The 27,554-nt window shown below is 32.7% G+C and overlaps 1 protein-coding gene across 16 annotated transcripts in view; it reads right to left on the bottom strand.

Annotated features, from left to right (window-relative positions):
* LOC105198448 (calcium/calmodulin-dependent 3',5'-cyclic nucleotide phosphodiesterase 1) overlaps window positions 1–27,554 on the bottom strand; it is a 100,188-nt gene that overhangs the window by 37,404 nt on the left and 35,230 nt on the right. The window contains exon 1 of one of the 16 annotated variants that reach the window (XM_026136530.2): window positions 12,893–15,506. The exons of 14 other annotated variants lie outside the window; for them this stretch is intronic. In XM_026136530.2, the coding sequence (XP_025992315.1) occupies window positions 12,893–13,064 (172 nt within the window). In that variant the 5' untranslated portion in view covers window positions 13,065–15,506. Of the gene's footprint in view, window positions 1–12,892; window positions 15,507–27,554 lie in introns of those variants that run through there. One more of the 16 variants, XM_011165158.3, reaches the window with a different exon arrangement.

The following is a 27,554-nucleotide window of genomic DNA, read 5'->3' as shown; positions in this document are numbered from 1 at the left end:
TACTACTTATGCGGCGTGTACTATCAAAGTTTATTTTTACATGTACTCTCTTATTGTTTGCATATAAATGTATCATACTACGCAAAAATCATTCTCAACAAATCCTTAGGGGTTAAATCTCTCTGCGTTAGTGGCCGAAAAGATAAAAATTGAATTTAATATCTCGTTTCGTTTTCCAAAACATTTGTCGATACCTGTTCTCGAAAGCTGAATTATATCATTATACGTTTCATCGAGACCCCTAGGACATTTAACGTATTCTGGACTGCCGACCAATTATGTTTCACAAAGAGAATATTATGTCATCAATTCTCACACGAGAAGATTCACCATTTTTAAATCTCAGATTAAAAGCAATGATCATTGCAATTGCGACATTATAAAAATGTATAAATGATATAGTTGTTATTCAAATCAATACTGACATAAAATTTATTATACAAATGCCTAAATATCAATTATATAAAAATTGTATTATTATATGCCATAATTAATTTTTACAAGAATCACTAAAAGATTTATTAAAAAAAAAAAATCATTTTTTGTAGGACCAATTCGATTTGATCGTTCTTTTTTAATATTATAAAAAATATTATATACATGATGTGTACTAATTATGTTAAGCATTATGTTAATTTATTAATATGCAATATTGTTAAATTAAAATCTAAATTAAAATTATATAAAATTTTCTATAAAATTTGCAACTTAATTATTCCTGTTTCTAAATAAAACATAACATGTAATTATATTTGTAAAGTCTCTGATTTTTTTCTATATAAATTTAAAAAGAAACAATCCCTAATAGCACAAGGCGTTCTCGGGATGATCCTGAATTCGTCCTGAATGTCCCGGGACAATAATGGAACGGACTTAGGACATTATACTAGGATGACAATTTCAGGATTTCCGGAGGAATGTTAAATAAACTAGAGGAATTCTATATATAGCCTACATTATACCCACTGGACGTAATTTTAAGTCGCCCACACAGCACACTATATTCAAAGGACGTCCTTGGGATGTCTTAGTCCTAAGCCGAGTCTAAGGACGACCTTAAGTCGTCCAAGTACAAAGTCGATCCTAAGGACGTCCTTGGGACGTCTACGTTCTAAGCCGAGCCTAAGAACGTCCTTAGGTTATTCAAATCCTAAGTCGATACTAAAGACGTCCTTTGACCGTCTCTCTGTGTCATATGGTACAAACTGGGAAAATAGAAAATAGAAAATAGGAAAAAGGGAAAATAGAAAAATTCACGGTTATAATACTTTTCTACATTCCTACATTATCAAATAACTAACTTTTTTAATGTTAAAACTTTTATTTAATAAAAATTTGAATTTGAGCAAAGAAATTTGAGATTAAGAATTTCGCTTCAAACAAAAAAGACCCTGCCTAGGGAGGGTTAATCCATAATATATATAATATGTAAGTATGTATATAAAGAATTTAAAAAAGTTTTTATTATAAATCATACTTAAACATATAAAATTATTTTAATAAAAGAAAAACGTTTGTATTGTATCAGAAAATTAAGTATATGTAGGATTTGTTTTTTATTGCTGCATTGGACTGCACTAGCTTTTTCTTCTTGCTTTCATCAAATTTTGAACATATATCTAAATATTATTTTTAACGCAGAATGTGCACTACTTCAGCAATAAAAAACAGGCCTATAATACATATGACAGCTACTCTGAATCATAAAGATCCACTTAAAATTATACATTGTTTTTAAATAATTAATCAAATATTTAATCCCAAATATGAATAAAAATAAAATAGAAAAATTTCTTTGGCATATAATTAAATGTTAATTTCACAATTTCAAACATATAAAGATTTAGAGTCGCTATTCATATATCATCAAAAATTGGCTGCGTTTAGCGGAAAATACAGCTTGCAATTGTTGTAAAATTCTTTAATATAAATGGTTACACATTCAGATAGGAAAAGTAAGGGCAAATATTAATTGTATCAAAGAATTTTACAACAGTATCAATAGACAAGGTAGATTTATGAATAAAGAAATCTCAATCTACATCCCAATGAGCAGACAATACTTTTTTAATGTTTTTTAAATGTTTTTTGTTAACAAAAATTTTTTCATACTTAATTTAATTATTGTATTATATTGACATATTTTTTAGTTGCATTCTTAAACAAATAATAACAGAAAAGTTATTCCAGATGCTAATTCGCATTTGTAAAAATCAGTAGAAAAATTATAATTTTTTATATAAATAATTTATATAAATAATATGGTTTAATTATACATAGTTCATCTTTTCGATAATATATATTTACTTAATCTATCAGTTATATACACATATTAGCATAAAAAGTGTTCACAGATCATCACGAGGGATCCAGTTTGCAGCGATCACGGAGGTGAAGCAACGTTCACCAGAGTCGTGACTTGGATGACTAACCGTTTGGAAATTTTCGAGAAAAAATTCCCGATTTTTTTTTGCGAAAAATGTTTTTAAAAATGTTATTAAAATATTGTTTTACTCATTGGAATTATGTAGTGTAATAATATAATATTACCTCTTGCGTAATTTGTACAACTTTATTTATTAAAATACAACATGCATTGCTTTTAGCATTATTACATTAAATCACATTTTATAAATTTTATTTTTATAAAATCAGTTTTAAACAATAAACATAAATATTACTACGATAATACAACAGTTATCATCGAAAGTAAGTTTAACTTTAAATAATTATTTAATAAATGCGTGTGTATTCCATTTACGAAAGAGTAAAATGTTGAAAAATGTTTTCGCAACACAATGAGTGTCAGGGCCTGATAATACCTCACTAGATATCGTCTATGATTATCTAGGTGCCACCGATAATTTTGTAAACAAAAGATAATCAATATCAACAAGAGAACAGAAGATTACCGTGCACTATGGAATTGTCGAGATTTCATTATTATTAACACACCTAGTCAAGTATAATTAAAGTAAATATTCTCCCTTAACATAAACGTCAGTGTACAATAATTAACCTAATTAAGCTTTTTTTTAAAGAAAAACAAAACTGTCTGTGATTTAATTAAAGATTGAATCTTTCAATTTTTAGTAAACAAACTGACACATAATACAAAGTGTAATTAAATTTTCTCACAGGAAAAATCTAATATGAAATTCATACTGAATAAGAGAGTGAGAAAATAAAGTAAAAAAGCTAAACCGTTGTTATTATGCGCAAAACAAAATTTCGAAAACAGATCGCTAAAAGTTTAAAGCCAATCTCTGAAAGAAATTAATTGTATAATATATACGATACCATTGAAATTGGTATTAACAGTATAAAAATACAGTTGCACACTGTTTTTTCTGTAGTCTTTTTCTTTTTTACTTGTCTGTGTTTTTCTCCTTTTTTTCTACTGAATTTATCAGGTTCAACAAAAATCCTGACCTTGATGATTTTATTTTCTCCAGCTTGTATTTCGCCGTTGGTCTTCAGAAGAATCACGCTTTATAAAATTTTATTCGCGCAAAACAGAAAATTGTTATCCACGATTTATATCACCAGCGCAATGCTACTTTTCAAATAAATACAGGTTATAAGATTTTTCCAACTTATTTGGAAAAACGTTCGTCTCATTTTTCTAATACCCGTCAGCTTCACATATAAATTGCGTGTCGGAAAATCGGAAAACGTACTATACGTAATCATAAAGATACACGAACCGCAGCATAGCTTTATCCTCCTAAGTCTGCTATTGACGGACATTTCGATTTCAGAAAAGATTATGAACCAGAGATGGTAGAAACATTTGGTTTTCTATCAAATTTGCTCTCGCAGTTTTATAGATTCCGACAATGACGGTATGGGTGATCTTCAAAGTAAAGAGAAAAACGGAAAAAAATTCATCAAGCGTCCAGACGCACAGTGTTATATTATCTGTCATCCGTGCTTTATCTTTTTCATCTTCGTGATAAGTATCAATAAAAATAACGCTGCTGTCACATATATCCACCTAACGTAATTGCACATTGTTTGAGAATTTCGAAACGAGAAGGTAATTCGAATAGTTATCACTTTCAGATTTCACTCTGATTTTAGTCGTCACAACTATATTGCATATATATTTTTTTAATCACGTTTTATCGGAAATATATAATATAACGGCTTAACACAGTAAAATCTAAAAGCGATATATATGTATATGTACATACAATATGTACGTGTGTATATAAATCTAATTGTAAGTAATTATTACGTTTAAATATTAGATCCATTATAAAAAGTTTCAATTTTTTTAAACATAATAACCTGCATTAATATATATCATTCTTAGCAAATAATAAAAAATAGTATTACATAGAAAATGAGATGCTAATAAGTAATACGTATAACGTAATAAATACCGTGAAAGTTTTCCAAACTAAACAAAAACCTATCAAATCAATATCAAATAATAATAGACCAATAGACCAATAACAGACAATTATCTACAACTCGTATCTTTCGTAATGCGGTATAAGTCTTCATGTTTATTTCAAAGTCTCAAGAATATAATATCTATCAATATTATAACAAAATTTATCTCATATTTTTTTATTTTTCAAAATGTACAGAACAAAGTTAATACCGACAGATTTTATCATGTATAACCTTTTCAGCCAGCTCTAAAACTTCATTAAGTTATATTGCTTTTCTTCAAATAATTCTATTATTATTATTTTCTTTGATAATAACTAACGAGATGTTTGCTCGTTATAATTATAAAATATTACAATTACAAACTACTCTACTAATTACATTCAAAAAGTGTTGTTTGACTTTGTTAATTATATAACTATTAATAATGTCACACAGAAAAAAAAAATTAGTATTAAATCAACAATTCATTGTTTCATATATAAGCAAGAATATAAATCTTTTTGGAAAAATTTATAATCTTAAACAGACATAATTTGCTTACATAAAAAACATTTTTTTTTCTTTGTATAAGCAAATTATGTCTGTTTAAGATTATAAATTCTTCCAAGAAAATTTTATATTTTTGCTTGTATATAAAACAATGAATTGTTAATTTGATACTAATTTTTTTTCTGTGCAGTATTAAATTTTTTTTCTCTACAAAATACGCTAAAAACATTGAATTCCAAAGTATGATAAAAATATTACACAATGTATGCAATTTATCAATATATAGTAGCGTAACAAACTTATTTTTCAACGTGTACACACAAATTAAATCTAAAAAGTTTATCGACTTTTTTTTATTCAATGCACCAATTGTAGATTCTTCTGTATAAATCTTTTCTATGTCTATCCTTTTTTAGCAACTGCTTGGCGTATGTGAGTAAAACATTTTTTTCCGAACATAAAATTTCTTTCGCCTTCGCGAGTGAATCGATAATTCGTTATACGGGTAGCAAAACTAGAGACCCAATTTTTACATCTAATCCCGATTGATGGAAAAAAAATCTCGCGTACACGCGAAAATCTTTATGAGAGATTGAGAACAGAATCAAATGGCAGGTGTATGTGTACGTATGTATATGTGCGTATGAGAAAAAGAGAAAGAGGCAGAGAGAGAGAGAGAGAGAGAGAGTTTCGACAAAATAATCTGCCAAGACGTACGTCTTCCATTGAGTTCACAATTTATCTATTGGTTTCACGTTTTCTTTTTCGTATTCATGGCGATACTTGATTGAATCCGATTAGATGGTGACATTTTAATCTTCAGAGAAACATGTCTTCTGTCATTTTCCGATTCTACAATCGAGTCGATTTATATTAACTAAATATCGTAATGTGTATGAATAGATAAATAACTGTAAAGTATGTGAAAAATATTTCAAACTCCAATATACGTATGCATGTATAGAAAACATTAAAAACTATAATGTGTATAAACATATTGTAAATTCAACATTATGATATCTATAAAAGAAATAAATTTAAAAAACTATACCTAATATTGTTTATAAAAATTTACAATTGTATTGTTTTCACGAAAACGTTGTAGTTTATTAAATATCCAATATTTTGTATCAATATTTTTGTAGCACGCAAAAATTATACAAAGATAAAGATTATTTATATCAAAAAAATTATTTTCTCAGCTATTATCTGTCTTAATATTAAAATTTCTATAAGTAATTTTTATATAATTTTAATAATTAATTGTATAATGCGCACATACATATACTATGCGTTAAAAAATCGTAATTTGAGATAGAAAAATATTGATACGAAATAAATAAAATTCAAATCCAACAACATTGCGGAAATGCTTCATTAATATACAAATATTTAAAAAAATGTACACAAAAATAATATTATTAATAAAATATTAAAAATATAATCGTTATATTCTTCCTTGTACACTTTTTCAGCTTATTTAAGGAGTTCATTAATGATAATCAAAATAAAATCAATCGATATTCCAATATCTCAAACGGGTATTACCTCCTAATATGCGTATGAATAAATTTGCGAAATTCGTAACAGCTCGGCATATAATCGCAATTGACGTGGACAATAAACGGACTGCTTATCGGATGGAGTCGTCGCCTCACGGCATCCGTTCTCAACACCGCGCTTTCAAAACATGAATTATGCATTTCGCTAGGAACATCGATATTACTCTCGAACAGAAGACGTTCGAACTACGCTATTGCAGGAAAATGATTTATTGTCCCCAATCTCTCTAGTGTGTAAACTTGCAAATTTTTGTGTAACCTTTGTGTAATAATATCTCTATCTTATATCTACTCTATTTACATAAATATACTCGTAAAAAGAACGGATCGCGTTGCACAACACAGCCGTAACAGCGATTACTATTACGTCCTAATATTTACAACTAAATAGTACTACAAACATTACATTACCAAACTTGATTTAAAAATAAATTTAATTACACACTCTACCATAACATACTTTGAAACTTTTATTGTTGCTTATTATTTTATTCAGAAGTTTGAATTCTCGTTTAAAACTCACGGGCCTTTACATAACGATTAATGATTAAATTTAAATTTTAAATTATTTCCGACTTTGGGTGTCTTCGCGATTTCTTTTAATACATAATTCACGATGTACTATATTTCGAGTACAACCAGTACCTCGGATAATTGCCAGCAAATTTTAACAGTTTTAGAAACAAATTGAAAGTAACGAAGTTAAAACAATTAAAATTGATTTCACGAGACTATTAATACACATACAGCATATATTTTAAATAGGTATATACATTATATTTTAATATGAAACTTATAATCTTTCTTATATCATTATGATGCAGAACAATTTAAATGCAATTTGTAAATTGTATTGTAATATATTACGAGTGTAGAAAGGAAATGATCATTGCAAAATAAATATTGCAAATTAATATAAAACAAAGTGTGTGTGTGTGTGTGTGTGTGTGTGTGTGTATGTGTGTGTGTGTGTGTGTGTGTGTGTGTGTGTATATACGTATGTATGTATGTATGTATGTATGTATGTATGTATGTATGTATGTATGTATGTATGTATGTATGTATGTATGTATGTATGTATGTATGTATGTATGTATGTATGTATGTATGTATGTATGTATGTATGTATGTATGTATGTATGTATGTATGTATGTATGTATGTATGTATGTATGTATGTATGTATGTATGTATGTATGTATGTATGTATGTATTTATGTATTTATGTATGTATGTATGTATTTTGATAACAGTATAAAACTGAAATGGAGTAAATTAATTTTGTACACAGAGAAAAATGTTTCTTTAGATCCATATTCCTATTTGTTTGCCTAAATACAGATCTGAAAATAATTACGTTTCACTTAAAAAAAGGATTTAATAAAGCTACTAAATTTGATAATAATTACCAAATCTCTTTTTCAGTACAATGTAATTATTTTAATAATCCAACACAATTTATATTTTTAAATCTGTATTTCGACGAAAGCATTCTTTCTGTGTAGCGATATAACCGAAACAAAACCGAAATAAAACGCTCTCTCTCTCTCTCTCTCTCTCTCTCTCTCTCTCTCTCTCTCTCCAAACAAGAAGTTTCGAATTTTACAATATAAAGAAAGGGCAAACAAACATTTAAAGATTTCGTAAGGTTTCTAGTCGAAACAAATCCCAATGACGAGACCAACGAAACTGTTTTCTAAGTTTAGTCACTGTTCCGCGTAGTCGTTTTACGGTCTGATTGGAGTTGGAAGTTCCTACCAACATTTGGCCAGTTGTCGTAGTCTCTTTTCTACTTCTACAAGAATTTGCTGTGACATGCCGTCGCTTTTGTAGACGCAAAATACGCCTTGTGGATAAGCTATTTTGAAACTAAAATATATCCAACACTAGTACGGTACTGCTTTATCTAACTTTCAAACACAGTCTCATACATATTTTTTAACAATTAATTAGTTTCGGACTCTCAAAATTTAAACACAATTAATAAATGGAAAATAGGCTAATGAAAGTCAGCGCGGGTAAAAGTACGCAATCACAAGTATTAAAATTAGATCAAGTATTAAAATTTATTCATATCTAAAATACAAGCAAACAAACGTTTCGACTCGCTTTGGAGTCATCTTCAGCGTAATAAAAAATATAAAAAGAATATAAAAAAATATATTTTTTAGAAATAACAAATAAATTTGTTTGTATTTTATCATTAAATGCTGTTATCTCTTGGACTTTTCATGGATTATTTCTTATAGATGCATTTCTTATAGATGCATTTCTTATAGATACGTTCAATATTATACAATTAATAACTGGACGACAGGTGTTGGGACAGAGTAAACGTCAATACTATCTCATACAATAGACATCGCTAAATTGAAGGGAGTTTTATTCCTATCAAATAATAGGATTCATCGAACCGTAATAGCACGTGCGCAGATCTCTAGTCACAGTGCTTCTCGAAATAAACGAAAACTAAATCTGCAACGGGATTCTGTAACTCTTAATGACAGTATCGATGTCGTTATATTATCGTTACTCAGATGTTGTATACGATAAAAAAGCTATGCATCGATACCGCAACGATACCGATAACTATCGTTAAGAGTTACGAAGTCCCGCTACTGGTATGATTTAAAAAGAGGTTAAATAATTAGGAATCTTTTTCTTTAAAAATTACTTTTGTATGTGTCGTCGATATTAGCAACAGAAAATAAAATGTAAATCAAGATGCGCGCGAACGCGTCGAAGATAATCTCATTTTAACTGTACTGAAAATATTTTGTGTGCTTACATTGACGAGCGATAGCATAATTTTATTAATTTGTGAGGATTCGTTAGAGAAAATTGGTACATAAAAGTAATTTACACAAAATAATTTGCTCTTTTGTATATCAAATAATTTTTTATTCAGAAACAATTATTGATTTAAAAAAAGTATGTTTAATTTTTTAGGATATTTTTCAAATATGCTAGTATCTTTGTTCCGGAGAATAAAATTTACATGCCACATCTACATATAATACTATACATATTTATTTAATTCTGAACAAAAAAAGATGATTGCTTTATGCTCTCTCTCTCTCTCTCTCTCTCTCTCTCTCTCTCTCTCTCTCTAAATGTTTGAAATTAATTCGTGTCAAATATATAGAAAGATAAAAATAAAATAAAACGTCCCCGTACATCATGATAGGAGAAATGGAGTTTTTTTTTAATGGCAAATCCACTCAGAGATTAATGTTTGCCGATAAGTGTTTATCTTTTTTACAAAATATTGCTTCAGGACTATTTAATCAATATTTTTCCAATTTTATCGACATTACACGCACATAGGAATAAATTTCGATTCGCAAATATACATTGGGAGGAGATGATACTGAAATATGAAAACAAACACCAATGAATTTCTTTGTCCATAATAACGTTCCTCCCAATACGTAAAAAAAAGTAAATGAAAAATTAATCGATAAAATATATTGGGAAATAACAGATGCGCGAAATGATACAATAAGCCGGCTTAATTAACGACGCGCGAGCAACAAACTTCTTCCCATCAAAGTAGATTTCAATAACTTGATTATCGCTTTAAAACAATATCCATCCATCTTGCTTTCTGATCTACTTTTCCTATTAAATATTTGTGATAACGATTTAATTTTTTTTAAATAATAATGTAAGTAAAGACATTCTTTCGAATTGCGGTCCAATTGAAACGGGTAAAAAAATATTACGATACGTAATGTCTATTTAAAAAATGATAGCCTTCACGTTACGAATATTTTTTAAGAGAATAAATAACTGGGTATTCATTATGTCCGGTAGACATAAATCATGCAAGAGCAATATGAGAGAGGCAATTAACTGACCGACTAAAACGCGACATTTATGTGCAATCGATTGAATAAGTGGATGTTAACGGATAGATGTAAATATTGAAAGACTGTTACAATGATATTTAGACCGTGCGCAATTAATGTCACTTTCTGTGACTAAAGGAACGAGTACTTTCTTCTCTCGTCCATTTATTTTATAACACTTATGTACATAACATAATACTTGTATAGATAAATACACAAAGAAAGAGAGAGAGAGAGAGAGAGAGAGAGAGAGAGAGAATATATTAAACAGTTATAAATTTTGGATCACTAAATTTTTGAGCATGACACATATTTTTGTTGAATTAGCTTAAATTATTAATAATTTACATGCTATTTGTAACTGCATGTTTGTGCAGTGACTAATGTCAGAGAAATTTGATGGATAATGTAGCGATCTGTGTATGATAACAGATATCGAGAACGGAAATAGAACATCAAATTTATTCTCTTTCGTCAAATGTCACGGGATTAATTAAATCCACAAATTAGAGACGCTGCGGCAATTCTATCGTATCCCTTGACTCGTATATTAGAGAAAATGAATAGACACTCGAGAAATTTAATCACGCAAATAATCACAAATAACGGATGCATTCATTTCTTCGCAATAAATCGAGAGAAAAGCCGACTTAAGTCGGATGTAAGAAGAACGATGCAAAGATCAATGTCGATAAAAGACGTTAATCTTATTAAAGAGTTCTCATCTCTGACCCCGAACTTTGTAACCGAAGACTTTACGGATTACGAGATTTTCCAGCGAACGTTCGTATTTAAAATGTTCTACGGAATTATAAGAACAAAGTATAACACAGGTTATTCTCTCTTGTCTCACGTGTACGACGTGTATTTACTACATGTGACAATAAGTAAATTTGTTGATATCGTCGAAAAGATCTAAACGAGCAGAAGTACGCGTAGAAAAAAGAAAGGAAAAAGAGGAAATAAGTGGATCGTAAAAATAAAAGTCTCTTTAAAACGAGGCGTATTATACGTCTTTCATTAACTGCAGATGACCTGTATTTTTTTTCTTTCTTTTTCGCGAACAACCTCTTTTGAATTCGCTTTAATGATAGTAGTTTTTGAGTTGTCGAGTTGTGGTAGCAGCGACCATATGCGTGGCCCATATTAATGCGCGTTCTCTCTTTTTCTCTTTCTCTCTTGTATCCCGGGAGAAAAATAAGGTGTACCGAGAAGAGACGGAAACACGTTTCTCTCGCTCTTGTTCTCTGTCACATTAATGCATGCAAGATAAATGCAAAACGCTTCACACGATGCAGTACAGCGCGGCGCGACGGTCCGCCGACAGATTTGCATAATTCTTAATAACTGCTCTCGCACATTCGCGTGCGATTTTTCGGTTGGGCATCTGATTACGTTCTCGGACATTATACACGCGATACATACGATACGCGACATGCACAGCGAGATTCTACGATCGGAATTTGTAGCTGTACGTACTACGGCTGTATACGGAAGAAGAAAAATTAATTATTAATAACGAGATTATGTAATTACAATCAGCTCGTATTCCGCTACTAGCATATAAATCATGGAGAAACGTCAGATTAATTCTAAATTATATTGTTACTATGCATTGATTACGACCGTCGAGCGCATTCTTTAATGACGTTGCAATGAATAACAATCACGTGGAAATAATCATATAACATCATGTACATACATGGCGTAGTGAAAAACATCGACTTACGAATTTACGAATAATATATCGTTAGTTGCACAACTTTTGTCTCAAATCATTCATTTCGTAAAGAACGGATGTATATAATTTTTTTACTCATATATATGCGAAGAGTAATTGTTTGTAACTATATATAAATTTCTTAGGTAGTAAACTGACGTTACTTGTCGTCATTTTGACAAATAACGTCAGCTTGCTACCCGAGTTGAAAGAAATTTATTGAGAAAGGAGAAAATATTAAAATTTTTATCGTTAAATGTATACTAGGTTAAATATATATAATATGTATGAGGAAAGAAATTTATTATACGAGGAAAGAATATTCGTGTGTATAATGCATGAACATGGACTATAAATTGGTAAAACTTGAGAGAAATTAAGTTTATATTTTTAGAACAATGTATGTAATTTAAGTTTTTAAATCTTGAATTGCTGTAACTAGCGAGAGCTTTTGACATATACGTTTCTATACGTCAGGTATGAATATCATCATTTCGTCACATGCGGTATTCCTTCTTAAACTATTATTATACAATTTAGATGAAAACATCAATTAATTGCAAACTTTACTTTCGCAACGAAAGTAATCAACGTTCATCAAAATTGATTTCGTACTGAATATTTCAGATTTTAGAACGCAAACTTTCCAATACCTAGATTTTAGCACATAGGAAACCTATATAATTAGACTTGAGGGACCAATAGCTTTTTTCTGCAAACGCAAACAGCATGCAACTTTCGCGAGGGAACTTGCAAAGAATAATTTAAGTTTGTGTAGACTTTTAAACCAACTGTTTTGACCCTTTTAAATCAAAGTTTTTATTTAGTGAGAGAAACATCTTTATAAAAGGTCGCGTCTCTACTCACCGATCACGTAACTGTATCCGTCCAAGGTTAAGACGCATTTGCGTGTATTTGGCGAGGACGGAATACACGGCACTTGTCTCCGTGAAATTCTCTTGCTCGGGCTACACGAAGAGCCAGCTGCACCCGGATCTGAGTGGCACTTTTGTACAGGATCTTTGCCTGGTCTAGACATTGTCGTCAATCTTGGTTACTCAGTCTTATTTTCTCACATCTTTGTCGATCCTCTCGTCTTCAAGTATAGAAACTTATGAGACTCCATTTTCGCAACTATCACACTTAATTAACTTAAATCTCGCTTGCTCTCTCTCTCTTATCGGCGTTATCGGTCAATATATTTCCTCAATTTGATTACACTGCCGTGATGAAAACGATGCGCGATATTGGTGTAATCAACCCACGCAAAGTTTACGTAATGTTTTAACAGTTTAGTTAAAATATATACGTTTACATAGAACGCAGGGTCCCGTTTATCTCTTACACGTATATCGCGCGTGTGCGTGCAGCGCATCGAGCGCTGCGGTTCGCCACGAGAGATCTTGGACTCTTTGCGTGATAAACCATCGAAAAGTAGAGATGTTAACGATTCGAGTTCCCGTTCACCTTCTTTGTATAGGTAATCAGTCAGTTATGTCAGCTTCCTTTGTGTGAGAATCAGATTTATCGAGGCGCGCTCAAAATGTGAACGATATGGCACAGCAATTTAATTTTCAACGAAGCGAGAGACAAAAGTTTAGTTCTATCTTTTCATAAAGGCGCATCAAGATTCTTATCATGTAAAAGGAATACATTTATCCTTATCTGCCTTTGCGATTCACAAATTACCTAACATCTAACATCTTTAAGGACGGTTTACACGGATAATCTTTTACCTTCTTTGTTTACTCTCCAATTCCTTTCGCGTATAAGCACATAATCCTATTTTTTTTTCTTTCCTTCTGTCCGTCCGTCTGCAATAAAACTTTTCGTAATCAAACGGCAATTTGCATTTCAGTTCCGATCGACGAATCCCGAGCGACGTGATCGTCGTACAAAGTAGAAACAATCATTTTTCACAATCTTGGCAGTCTCGATTCTCGATCGGAGAACGTATTCTCTAATTATAATGTTTTTCTGTCGCAATCGACAGCACATAATTGCCAGGCGGAAATTTTATAGAACAGTATAGACACTATCTTCGTAATTCACAGCTCGGTCAACGTCTCTGCGGCCACGTGCTGCTCTTCGCGCAGCTCGTCGCGTATGATTTTTTTTTTGGAAAGTGGAAAAAGATTTTCGAAAAAAATGTGTAATTACTACATGAGTAGAAAATGTTGTACAGTGTAGAAAATTGGCAAAAACGGAATCTCGAATCTAGCGTATCTAGAGTATCTCGCGTAGCGTCGTCGCGTCGAATGTGCTTGCGAGTGGCGGCGACAGCGGCGGCGGCGGCGGCGCGGCAGAATCACCGGCATACACTCGTGACGTGCACGCACGTCTGGCCGCTCGCGAGTTCTTGCCCTGACAGATGGTATGGAGGGAGAACGAAAATCAGGCGATCGATTCACGTTACCATAACGTTAACGTCGCAGGTTGGTTACCCGTACCGGTGCACCGGCGATGGCGGCGGCGGCGGCGGCGGCGGCGGCGGCGGCGCGCCCATGCCGTCTCGCTTCCGACATGCCATGCTGCTGAGCGGCGGTGGCGGCTGGCGGCGGCACGCACGACTTTTCACGGGATACGATTCGAAAATGCACGACAGCTACTACCATCGTGCACAAATTGCGCAGACTGCACAGGCTCTATATCTCTATATCCCCCGTTTGCGATCGCGTTCCACGCGATCAAATCCGAGAGAAACTTGTTCATAACTACACTCGACACTCGGACTCGAGGATCGCGTTCGCTCGCTCGCTCCCTCGCTCCCTCGCTTCCTTCCTGCGTGACTTCCAAACTTCCCGCCCGTGCAGCCCTTAGTTCATTGAACTCGCAATTGCACTGGAGCTAGGATTCTTTTTCTCTTGTCGAGACTCGAAAATGAGTACGCAATGTACGCAATTTCACTCGTCACGCGTCAACAAGCGTGAAATAGTGGATTTTTCTTGTTTCTTTTTACAGAGATTACGATATGCAATATCTTATGTACATAAATCCAGATTCAGCCAGCGACGAAGAAGCCGTCGAACAATGCCATCGCGACATAATATCGAGTCATTGTCAGTCTTTTTATGTAATCGGTATTGTTCGCTGAGATAAATCGTAGCTTAGTCAGCAGTATCCGGCTCGCGGTGAAAAGACGGTGGAAAAGACGATGATGACGGATGCCGCGTGAATCGCGCGCGCGAGCAGTGGAGGAGCCGAGCGCCTGGTCAGACGCCAACGACAGCGGCGGCGACAGCGACGGCGGCAGCTGCGGTGACGGTGACGGTGACGGTAACGATAACGATAACGGTAACGGTAACGGTGAACGAGAGAACGACACGCGAGACGGGACGCGCGAATCTCCACGAGACGAAACAAAACAAACGGAACGAACAATTAATGCGTGCGAGAGTCACACCGAGTCCAGGAAAATGGACACGAACGTCCGATCTCAGCCACGGTGCCGCTACAACTGAACCACTCTAAACCTCCACCTCTCGCTCGCCGTCGTCCTCCTCCCTTCTCTTTATCGCGTCCCGCTCTCCCGCGACACCCCGACAACCCATTTGACCTCTCTCTATCCAACCACCTTCCGTTTTCATCTCTCGGTCTCGCTTATTCTCGCTGTCCGACGCGACGCGAGGCGACGCGACGCTCTCGTTTCTCGCCATCGTGGCTTCTTTCCCTCCGCTGCTATCTTCTCCCCGTTCGTCTTTCTTTTTTCAACCGCCGCGCAAATTCTTTGTACTCTTTCTCCTTCACTTGCATCGTGTTTCAAGACTTATTTCTTTGCCCTCGAACGTAGATACGTGTCTGCTAGTGAATATTTCTCAGCACTTTCTCCGGCGCGCTTAGTACCGCGCCACCATAGGTCCCGCGTGAAACGATAAACGATCGAAAACGATGTACGATCAATTGATTTTATGTCGTTCTATACTTTTCTCGTTTTTCTTTCTTTTACCTTCATTTTCTTATTGTTGCCAGCATTCAATAGCGAGTTTATTTAAGAATAATTAAAGAACGATAATTAAACGCGCGCGCGTCAACAAAGTGTGCATTAGATTACACATGCCTTTAATTATTTCCCCAAATTTAATAACAAATAATAACACTATTGTTAAATCTTCCATTCGCTTCTTTTATATTATAAGATAAATTATATTTTCAGAAAGTACAATAAGTAATGAAGAGGCAAACAGATAAATGACACATAGATGTCATACTCATTAAATTTATTCCCCAAGATTGCATATACATAGAAAAAAAATTAATATCAAATCAACAATTCATTGTTTCATATATAAGCAAGAATATAAAATCTCTTTGGAAAAATTTATAATTTTAAACAGACATAATTTGCTTACATAAAGAAAATTTTTCTCTTCATGTAAGCAAATTATGTCTGTTTAAAATTATAAATTTTTCCAAGGAGATTTTATATTCTTGCTTATTTATGAAACAATAAATTGTTGATTTGATACTAAATGTTTTACTGAGTAGTAAATTAATTTAACGTAACGTGAAGAAAAGACGAAATATGTAATAAACGTGAGATCGCACACGAATTGGGCATTTGTTCTAAAATTATCCTTTACATTTACTTTTTTTATCCTTTCATTCTTTAATAAAAAAAATCCATTGCAATAATTCGATATATTCATAGAGTTTATACGTGATCAAAAGTTTGTCGATGTTTTAACTTAATAATTTTTTTTTACTTAATTGTAAAAAACTTTCCAAGAATTCCAGAATACTCGTGCGATCGTTTTAGCTTTGAGAACGCGCTTAATCATAAATTCTATGTAAACGCAAAATAAAATTATCTTTAGAATTAGAGAATTCTCTTGAAACTTCCGTCTCCTTTTAACTTTTTCTTTTGCTAACGAGAATTTCGTTACAAAAAAATCGCAGAAATGTATGAAAATTTATGTGCCAAATGTGCTAATTATTTAGTGTGATACTTAATTATATATTTTTTATACGTACTTTTCAAAAGTACATTCGCAAATATCTTGGAATAAATGCAGAAAATACGAAACAAATAAGACCCTTTATTTACTAGTTTAGCGTTAAGCGTAACAGTCGGATCAGATACTTAACAACCACGATCGATATCACAGTACACAAGAAGATCTTAAAGGACCAGAAATGCAACAGCTGTCGCACCATTAAACCTTCGGAGCTTACTAGAATTCAGCACAAACCGTCTTTCTAGTAACTATCACGTCCACTTTTCTTTTGTTACGTAGCTCGTTCACTCATATACCTATCCGCCCCATCTCTTTCAGCGGTAGCTCTTAATCTTTGTGCACTGACCGAAATATCCAAGAAATTTCGCACGTAAGCCAAGTTTCACACGATTAGCTCTTCTGCGTCATATGTATCGCACCAAAGAATCATCCTTTTCGTAACTCATTTAATCAATTATTTATTTAAATACATATTTTCAAGGGAAAATATTTAGATGTGAAATTAGAACCATTAAGAATCGATATCTACAGCAAAAAAACGTTCTTTCCAGTGATTTACAGTATTGTCGTAATAAAAATAGAAATATTTCTTTTTTTACACACACATAATACACATGTATATACGAAAGCTAGCCTAAAAGTATTATATTGCATTATACACATATAATATAATTAAAATTATGAAATACTAGAACCTTATGCAAGACCTAAATCAAAAGTCGTATCTCTAAACAGAGAGAGAGAGAGAGAGAGAGAGAGAGAGAGAGAGAGAGAGAGAGAGAATCACAATGATAAAAATTTACAACATTTTTCCAAGATAACAAATTCTTTGTAAAAGTAAAACGACTTGCAATTAACGTGCAGATTTACTTTACGTACAGAATTTTCTTCGCAGAACTTTACTATGTACGGAACATCAATCCTTCTCGTCTTTTGTTGCCGTCGAGATTACAACCCTAGAGGGGAATAGCAGATTATAACGAAACGGTATAATAGTTGGCCAGACGAGCTGTGCAGTAGCCAGCGTTTATTATAAATGCAAATGCATTCTGTTCGCGATATTTCTACCTTGATAAAGGAGAGAGGATTAGGGGAGAGAGACGGCAATTTCGATTACGGCTGGTCGCGCGCGTGTCTGCGAGAAGGACGTCAATTTAGCGAGAAGATAATCTTGCTGCCGCGAGTGCCAAGCCGTTCTAATCTTCCTTAAACGAAACCCTGTCTCAAGAAACCGTCACCCCTATAAGTGAGATCGCTACGAATCTTATTCCCTATTTTTCTCTCTCTCTCTCCCTCTTCCTTTTTTATCTGTCTCTTGTCTTTTTATCTTGACTTTCTTTTTATCTTGCTTCTTTTTGTTTTACGATGAAATTAGTCGCATGTCGTTACGTCGCACAAATGTATGCATCATTTCGTCCTGTTTTGTAAAAGCGTGAGACGAATGCAGGGTATAACAGAGTACGTCGTTAAATGCTTAACGCATTGTTACATTTGCCTGTGTAAAGACATAATTTTACAGGGCAGCCATAAAGGTACGCAACTTTTAAATTTTGCACCATTTCAAAACCACTTGTAATGAATTAATGCTGTTGCTATGGGAATCATGTATAACGTATGGAATTTTATTTACACCACTTGATGAGCACATTTTTTGTCATTTTCAAAATGGCGTCAGCTCGCATTGCTGATACGACGTCTGATCGAGTAACGATCGCTGGTATTGAATGGCCACCGAATAGTACCGCTCTCAACCCATGTGACTTTTGGTTTTGGAGTTATTTGAAGAGTAGAGTTTATAAAGCCAATCCTCAAACAGTGGAAGAAGTCAAAGAAGTCATCGAACAATTCATTCGTGAAATCCCTAAAGCAGTGATGGAGGCCGTTATGTGGAATTTTTTCAAGCGTTTGAAGTATGTCATCCAGGCCAATGGCGGCCATTTTGCAAATATTTACTATTAGAAATAATAAATCTCATACATTTTTTGTTATTTAAAAAGAACTTTAAATAAATTATCTTGAATAGTTTTGGAGTTATTAAAGTTTTAAAACTTGCGTAGCTTTCTGGCTACCCTGTAGATGTATTTAGAAAAAAATAGCAAATAGCAATTACTAGTCGTAAAATGTTTTAGAATAAATAAACAACGCTTCCCCCCTCCCCAGTGAAGACTCGGATATTACGTACACAAAAACCTTTTGTACTTGATAAAGGTAATAATCTGAAACACGTTTACTCAGACGTACTTAGTTGAGACGGAGGATTTAAGCGCAACGTAGACAAAGTTTGCTGCTGCCTATACCATGTCGATCTGACAGAGAAATGAAACGCGATAGCGTAGAAATGGTACATACCTCTTTTGTAGATATTCGATTGTTTTTCAAGCCGAGGTCGCAAACATGTATAGCAGCGCACAAAATTTATTCAACGCTCGTTTCAACGGAATTTTCTTTGATGTTCTGTACTTGACACATAGCAAAATGTACTTTCTGGTTTTCTCTTTTGTTTGTCTCTCGTTACCCGGAAATTTTCTTTTCCTCTTCTTTTTATCTCCTTCTTCTTGTATAATACAATAAAAAATACAGAAATTAATTTATATTCAATTTTGTTCTATTTCTGCTTCAATCACTCGTCTAGTTTCTCGATTTATCCAATAGAATAAAAATTGTATGAATTCTGATGAAATAAAAAGACGTCTTTAAATTACCAAGTTTACATTTTATTCCATCTCAAATTATTGACTCGAATCTGTACGCAAGTTGAAAAAAATGTCATTTTTTCAAATTGATGAAATCTTTCATACATATAACGCACGATATATCGCTCAAGAACATGGGCGGCTGATAGACGCCACGAACAATCGTAAAGTTGTGCACGGACGATTAAATCAATTCAAGGAGGAGGGAGAGAGAGAGAGAGAAAGAGAGAGAGCGAGAGAGATTTAAATTCCACGATATAAAAGCGTCCAGCGTTGCAAGAGACGCATAATTCACCCGACGTCGCTATAACGCGAATATTTCCGCGATAAAAACGCCACGGCGCGGGCGCTCGCGATAATGTTAAGTTCACCTCTATTTATCACGCGCGGCGCACTTAATGGCGACCGCTATGTACTCATCAATTAATACCTATGTGCTCATCAAATGGACAGAAGAGAAACGCGATGGTGGGCCACCGAGTTAAACCGATGGCAATGTCAGAGTCAGCCAATTATACGTGAGACTGTGTATATTCCTATCCGCGGCGCGCGTGTACGTCCTTTGCTGGTGCGACTTAATGTCGCACCAATTATCGACTCCTATTATCCGCCCGATAACACTTACCGTTAGTAGACGCGTACGCGCTATATTATAGCTACTGGATTCGTCAACGATATCGATGACAATCTCATGGGCAAAGATATTATGTTTCTTAACAGTTTATTGTAAAAATGGTATGATCGCGTGTCTCATGCGTGTATGCATGTCATCGCTTACGTCAGTAGCATTTTTATTTGATTGACCGCGCGAAGGGCAACGATGTTGCTGATTGAACAACACGAGTTACCTTCCGTCATGCTCAGATGTCGAGCTCGAGGCGAATTTCTTTTCTCTTGCGAAAACGCGTTGACTAATTGTAAGCGTACGCAGCTTATCCTCCTCTGCAATGGTCGAGGCATTAATCATGTAAGCTTTATTCGCGCTTTTATTGCTCGAAAAGTTTGTTGCCGCAGTCGAATGAACGCGAGTTGTATTTTCGGCTATAATCGCACATTGTCTAATAGTTGTGTGAGACTCTATGTATATCGACAGATTCAAAGTAAATTGAATCAACTCTGCAGCTAGAGTGATAACGCATCATAAATTTGCGCAGCGCAAAATGTGTGTGGGTGTATGTGTGGGTGTGAGAGAGAGAAAATAAAGAATTAGGTATGTTAACGATACACGATAACAAAAAATATTAGAGTATATGGGGCATTCCACGTGAAAGGTGTCCACCTAAAAATAAACTGTTTGGGATTTTTTTAATGATAATGAAAACATGTTAGTGGACATAAGATTGATGATAAAAGATGTAAGTATTATATCCCTTGCATCAAAAATATTGAACGTTATCGTTTAAATTAAAAAAAGAAACTTTCTTTTTTCAACATTTGTAGCTAAAATTAAAACATTTTTAAACACATAATTTTTATAAGATTTTTTCCGTACTTTCAGATAAAAACGTTAATTTTAATGTGAAAAATTTAATAGTATTTAAAAAATTAATTTTTTAGTTTTAAATAAAGAAATAAAAAATAGTTATAAAGTCTTTGCGTTTTAAATTTTTTAGACTTATTTATTTCGCAATAAAAAAACTTCACAACTATTTTTTATTTTATAGTTATTTGTTAAAAATATATTACTTACGTAGTGTTAAATAATTGACCAATAAAATTTGATATTATCTAGCTTTTGGTTAAAATTTTATATTGGAAAAAATATTAATTTTTGAGGGGATATCATTGCGATCCTAAAATTTGCTTTATGGTACAATATTCTACATGTATGGAAATATTTTAAAAAATTTTTTCAGATTTCTAAAAATGGATATAATTAGGTAAACCCCTTTCACGTGGAATGCCCCATATAAACTTATAATATTTCAGTTAAGTGTGTGTGAGAAAAACGTATCAATATTATTAAATTATATTATATATAATATAATAATAATAAATTTATAATAATAAAAACTTGATAATATTGCCCATGAATATTTTAAGTAATACGATTTGAAACGTAAAGTAAAATACAAATTTTCTTAATTTATATAATTAACGTATGTTAATTAATTCCAATAGTATATAAATTTTCGAGCGCACGAGATATTTCGAGGTATACCAATTTCTTCCCGTGTGACTGCATGTACAATTGTACGAAAATGGATCAATGAAGCGTTAGAACAATGGCTCAAATAAATTACTCCATCCGCAATTATATCATTCATTAATTTAATTAAATTCTACACTCGTCGAGACCAGTAATAATAGCGTGATAATCCGATTAAATGTAAAATCAAAAAGTGTCTAATAATATTGTAATTTTTTCGCATACGTTTCATAGTTAATTAAAGTAGCAGGTAGTTCTCTTTCCCATGAGAAACTATTGTCATGTAGAATTAAAATCAACCGCGCTATTCCAATGGTGACCGCACGTAATCCGGGCTTAAGTTCAACTACACCGCAGACGCGTAAACTCTGGCCTAATTTTGCACAACCAAATTCAATCAACATTTTGTAAGCTCCATACCACCGTTTTAATTTAAGACTAAGGATATGGCGAGTTGGGTAAGCCATGTTAACCAAATTCACTACAAAAAGTTTTCTACTCAATTAAATTTTCCACGTGATCACTTCGGACCATTTGTTAAAAAAGTATAAATCTTTTTTAACTGAAATATGTATAACATGTCCTATAATTACGATGCTCCATAATGGAAAATAGAACCGACCTTTGCGCACATATACATTTTCATTAAGAAAAAATTCTCTAATGTTATTTTTAATTTTAATTAAAAAATTTGTCATAAAAATTTAGATCAATCTCCTCCAAACGTGAAGACACACGTGTGTTCTCATATACACGTTGGAGCTGGCAAAGAATACGCGTTTTGTACACAGAAAAAAATTAATATTAAATCAACAATTCTTTGTTTTATATGTAAGCAAGAATATAAAATTTTCTTGGAAGAATTTTAAACAGACATAATTCGTTTGCATGAAAAAAATTCTTCTCTTTATGTAAGTAAATTATGTCTGTTTAAGATTATAAAATCTTCCAAAAAGATTTTATATTCTTGCTTATATATGAAACAATAAATTATTGATTTGATACTAAATTTTTTTCTGTTTCTAAATTTTGAACAATTTTTTACGCGTTTCTAAATTTTTAACCTAACTCGATTGCTATAGGAAATATGAAAGAGGCTAAGGCTAGCTATGTAACTTTATTATCTCAAACTAGAAAACAATAATATAAAATTATGACATTATGAAATTATACATGCAAAAATTTACTTGTCTTCTCTTGTACATTAAAATCTTTTCCTTTTTTTATTATATTTGTTTAATTAAAATAAAAATGTTTTTGGGAATAGTCTTTGAAAAAAAATACAAATTTTTCCATTACTTCTTTTTTTTTACTATAAATATAAATATATATATATATATATATATATATATATATATTTATATTTATATTTATATATATTTATATATAAGCGGAATATGCTAATTTGCTTCTTGTGCCAAAGGCCTCAAGCGCCGGCCCGCGGCTTCTAGTCTTTCCTATCTTGGCGCGCAATATTATCGAGGGCGTATTTATTTTGTGCGAGGTTGATGACGGTAGACGGATCTGGGGATGACAGCCTCGCGGAATATTTCAGAGAGATGTTCCGGATGTTAGTCGCGGTGTACGCAACGAGCTTAGAGTCGATTGACGGTGATATTGCCGAGCTGCCATTCTACGTTCCATCGTTGACCAAGCGACGACGTTATGACACTTTCGATTACGCTGACCCGCGTGCATTATACGATCAAGTTACAGCTCGTTATAAGCTCGATGAATCTGTAATTGTCATGCTGTTTTATGGTGCGCTCACTGCCGCACTGTCTCTATCGCCTCTATCGCGAAATATCGAATAATCCGCTAACGTTTTAGCGGACCCCCTAGGCTCTCGAATCTCTCGCTCGTCATCGCTGTTATCGCTCGTTTCGCACCGAGCAGTCGGTCGATAGATAAACCAATGTACCATGTACCACCGTAATCGCTCCTCAAGATGTTATTCGAGAGACGATTCCCGTAAATAATTCGTCAGATGACGTTAGGACAGTAATTCCGATAAAGTGGAATTTAGATACAATACTTTGATACTTGATGTGTATGTAATTTATGTGATTGCCGTTCACGAAAATTAAAGAAAATTCGTTTGGCAAAGAAAATATTTCTTTTACTTAAAATACTCGTTATATCGATGTAATTATATCGATTCCGTAAACAATTTTTGATCGTGAGAAAACCTAAAAAACGAGAAAGCTTCGAGAATCCGCGAGATTATAAGAAATGAGTAAATGTAATTAAGGTCTACATCCATTAAAATGAGATGTGAATAAAACTTATTTGCTAATACAGCTCCCTGCAGTATCCTGACGTGCGCCTTACTAACAAGTTCTAACATACACCACGTTTGAAAGCATCAGACACCAAACAATATGAAATCGATTCCCTCCCTAGCTTCGCTGTAGCTCTACTTTACCGACCTCCACCGGAAATTACGGCAAGCTACGACATTTCCGGTTAATTCCGTAGACATTAACAAAAGGGGATATTAATGTTCGACGGAATTAAAGCCACGCGTTTCCTTCCAGTTATCTGCTTTTCATTAACAAGCACACCGCCGCTCCATATATCTTGCAACTTGCTCCGTGACACAGTCTGACAAAACTCTTATCAAAATCAGGGGATCGTTTTATTCAACTTTTTATCTTTCGATAAAAAAATATTAGATAAAATCTACTCTAATTCACGAATATAAATTAATTTGTAAACTCAAAAATAGACAATAATGTCACACGATATTAGTACAGACAGATCAATAGAAAACTCGTGATTTTTGCCAACACTTTGGCCGTAAGCCAAAGAAATCTCTCCCTACTTTCTCTCTCTCTCTCTCTCTCGCTCATTCAATTTCTCATCCTTCTATTATCATTTGAGAAAACGTAGTTCAAGCAATTAAATTATATTAATTTAATTTTCATTTAATGTAGAAATGCGTCAGATGATAACATTATTAAATTAAATCTCGGTGTATTAATCATCTCTGGCCGATGGTTGTGCTGAGAATCGCATTATCAGATTGGCTGGAAAAGTCCAGTGGGCGGAAAAAATCATGAGAAATTCCGGTATTTATCATCCTGAACTTTATGCTACAACAATTTTTAAAACACAATAAAAATGACCAATATATGTATAACATTAAAATGTATTGAAAACTTTTATGTGAAAAAGATATTTTTGTCTTAATTGTTGCAAAGTCTATTATAGTTTGCTATTGTTTAAAAAAAAACAAAATCAATCAATAATAAGAAAACTTTATAATAATAAAACCTTTTCTCGTTCAAAACAAGATATGAAATATATTTTTAAAACAAAAATTTTGTAGATATAAAAACTACTAAATTTAATTTTTTACTTTAATGAGTAAAACATAATAGTAATAGGATAAAAAATTGTATTACTGATAATCTGGTCTGTGTTTACCATTCAATATCTTGTAAGACAAAGTTAATTTATTTATTCAATACACGTATGTGTTGAAGTAAAAGTAATGAAAATTAAGAACAGCATTGATTTTCAACATTCCTTTTTTATTATTTTCTTATTATTATCGTATCAAGCGCGTTAGCTATATGTATTACTTAGCTGTACAAAAATTTTACTTTTCTTCCGTAAGGTCCAATCATGAATACTCTGTGTCCGACTAATACTATCCATCAAAATTTTTCATAATTTCAAAGGTAATTAAATTATCTTACACTTAATTTTTTCTAAAAAAGTACAGATTTTGAAAAAAAATACATTTGTTTCAAAAATTTTCATGTATGTTCACGAATTTTTTAATTATTTTAAATAGATAAAAAAATGTGAGTCACAAGTGAGATATACGTGATCGGGGGGTAATAAGATGTCCTTTTTTATATTGTACCGCTAATGATGCGAGCAATATTGCTCCTTTTAGCTATCTTTTTTCATAAAAGTTTTTCTGTTAATATTTAATTTTTTTTTTAAACCCAAGTGACCAAAACATGGCGCTGCTAGATAAGAAAAACAATGAAAAAAATTGACGTAAAAAAAAATGCGATAAATGCTTAGAACATATTTTATTTAATAAAACTGTTTATTTAATTCTTTAATTCTTTCAGATTAAATGTTGTATATTACATTAAAACTTTTTTAAATTAAGTACATCCACTTATTATAGGTTAAAACAGAAAAATTTTTCAATAAAGTACACAGATAGTATCATTTAAATTTTATTTAAAAAGGAATTAAAGATACCACTACTTGGGTTTTATTTAAAAATAAAGATACTATCACTTGCATTTTATTTGTTAAAAGTAGTACAGCAGTTATTTCAAACAGCAATATATTCTCTTTATAATTGGCGCAATTTAAAGATTTTATACGTTTTTTGGAAAAATACATTTAAGTTGGATTAAATTTAAAATATTTATTTTTAAGTAAATACCACTTTGGTTAGGAATAAAAAGATTTTTCAATGAAAATACAAAGATAGAACCAGTTGGGTTTTGTATAAGAAATTAAAGAGAGTACTACATGGGTTAGAATAGGAAAGTTTTTTAATGAGGATACAAAGATAGTACCATTTGGGTTTTGTAAAAAAAGAAAAAGATTTAAGGGGTGCACCCACACACTTGACGCTTGTTTTTACCTCTTTTTTTTGAAAAGGTAATTTTGTACTAATATTACGCATTTTGTAGTGTTTCAATTCGATTATATTTCACAGAGTTTTTAATCTCATTTATACTTTACATTTCACAGCGCTTTTCACTTTTTATAAGTTAAAATTTTAATTAAAAGCTTTAACAATAAAAGAAAGGTAGCCGACATTCAACATTTCACGTTTAGAAACTTAGTAATCTATGAAAATTTCCTCACATATAAGCACAAAGAATGTTAGAATCACAACAATGTTCAGAATGACTCATCTGTGAAATTGATATGCGTTATCTCTCAAAAAAGTAAAATTTCAAACCAGAAAGGTCAAGGAAGGGAAAACAGGTTTACCAGCACGAATCCGGCACTAGAAATAACTTTTAAGTTATCTATTCGCATATTTTATGAGCTATTCAGTGGTAAAGTGTTACGATAAGCTTCGTGTAAATGAAATATTATGTTTCAATGCAACAATACGTTGCACGATACAACGATGCGATGTTTGTGACCTTCGCCTTTGAACTGCGCACAGCGAAAGATGCATCAGATGCATTTTCGAACATGCGGCAAATCGCGTTCGCCACGACGCGTGTCAATAAATATGCTCGCACGAATAATTCATCGTAAGCGATATTTACTGTTGTGTCGCTTACGATTGAAAGGTAGGCGTATCCTCTTCGTAGTTGAGAACTCTCAGGTCTGCCTAGATATATATTTCTTTTTTTTTCCCTTTTTTTATTACCAGTCGCAGACGCGTTAATGATTCGCGTGCACGCTTATCGTTGTTGTGGCATTGTTCTTTTATAAGAGAATACTTCACATACCGGCTCGAATATTCATCTCGACTATGAATATTTTATTGTCGCATTATACTGTATACTGTATATAAAATCCAATAGAAAAAGCCAATAGAATATTCCGCAAATAAATGTGCATTGAGGAAACAGAAGGATCATTGAAGTTTCTTTAAAGCAATCTTTAAAGATTAAAAATTGTTGACGTTCCAATATTTAGCGTCATAAATATATTTTATATAAGTATAACGATCTCAAATTAATCAGTCAATTAATTAATGGATGAAGATGATATCGTGCCGAAATACAAGG

The sequence above is a fragment of the Solenopsis invicta genome, chromosome 2 (genome assembly GCF_016802725.1).
Source record: "Solenopsis invicta isolate M01_SB chromosome 2, UNIL_Sinv_3.0, whole genome shotgun sequence".
In the NCBI taxonomy this organism is placed as follows: Eukaryota; Metazoa; Arthropoda; class Insecta; order Hymenoptera; family Formicidae; genus Solenopsis; species Solenopsis invicta.
Note: the sequence above shows the minus strand (reverse complement) of the source record. Positions and strands in the feature narration are given on the sequence as shown.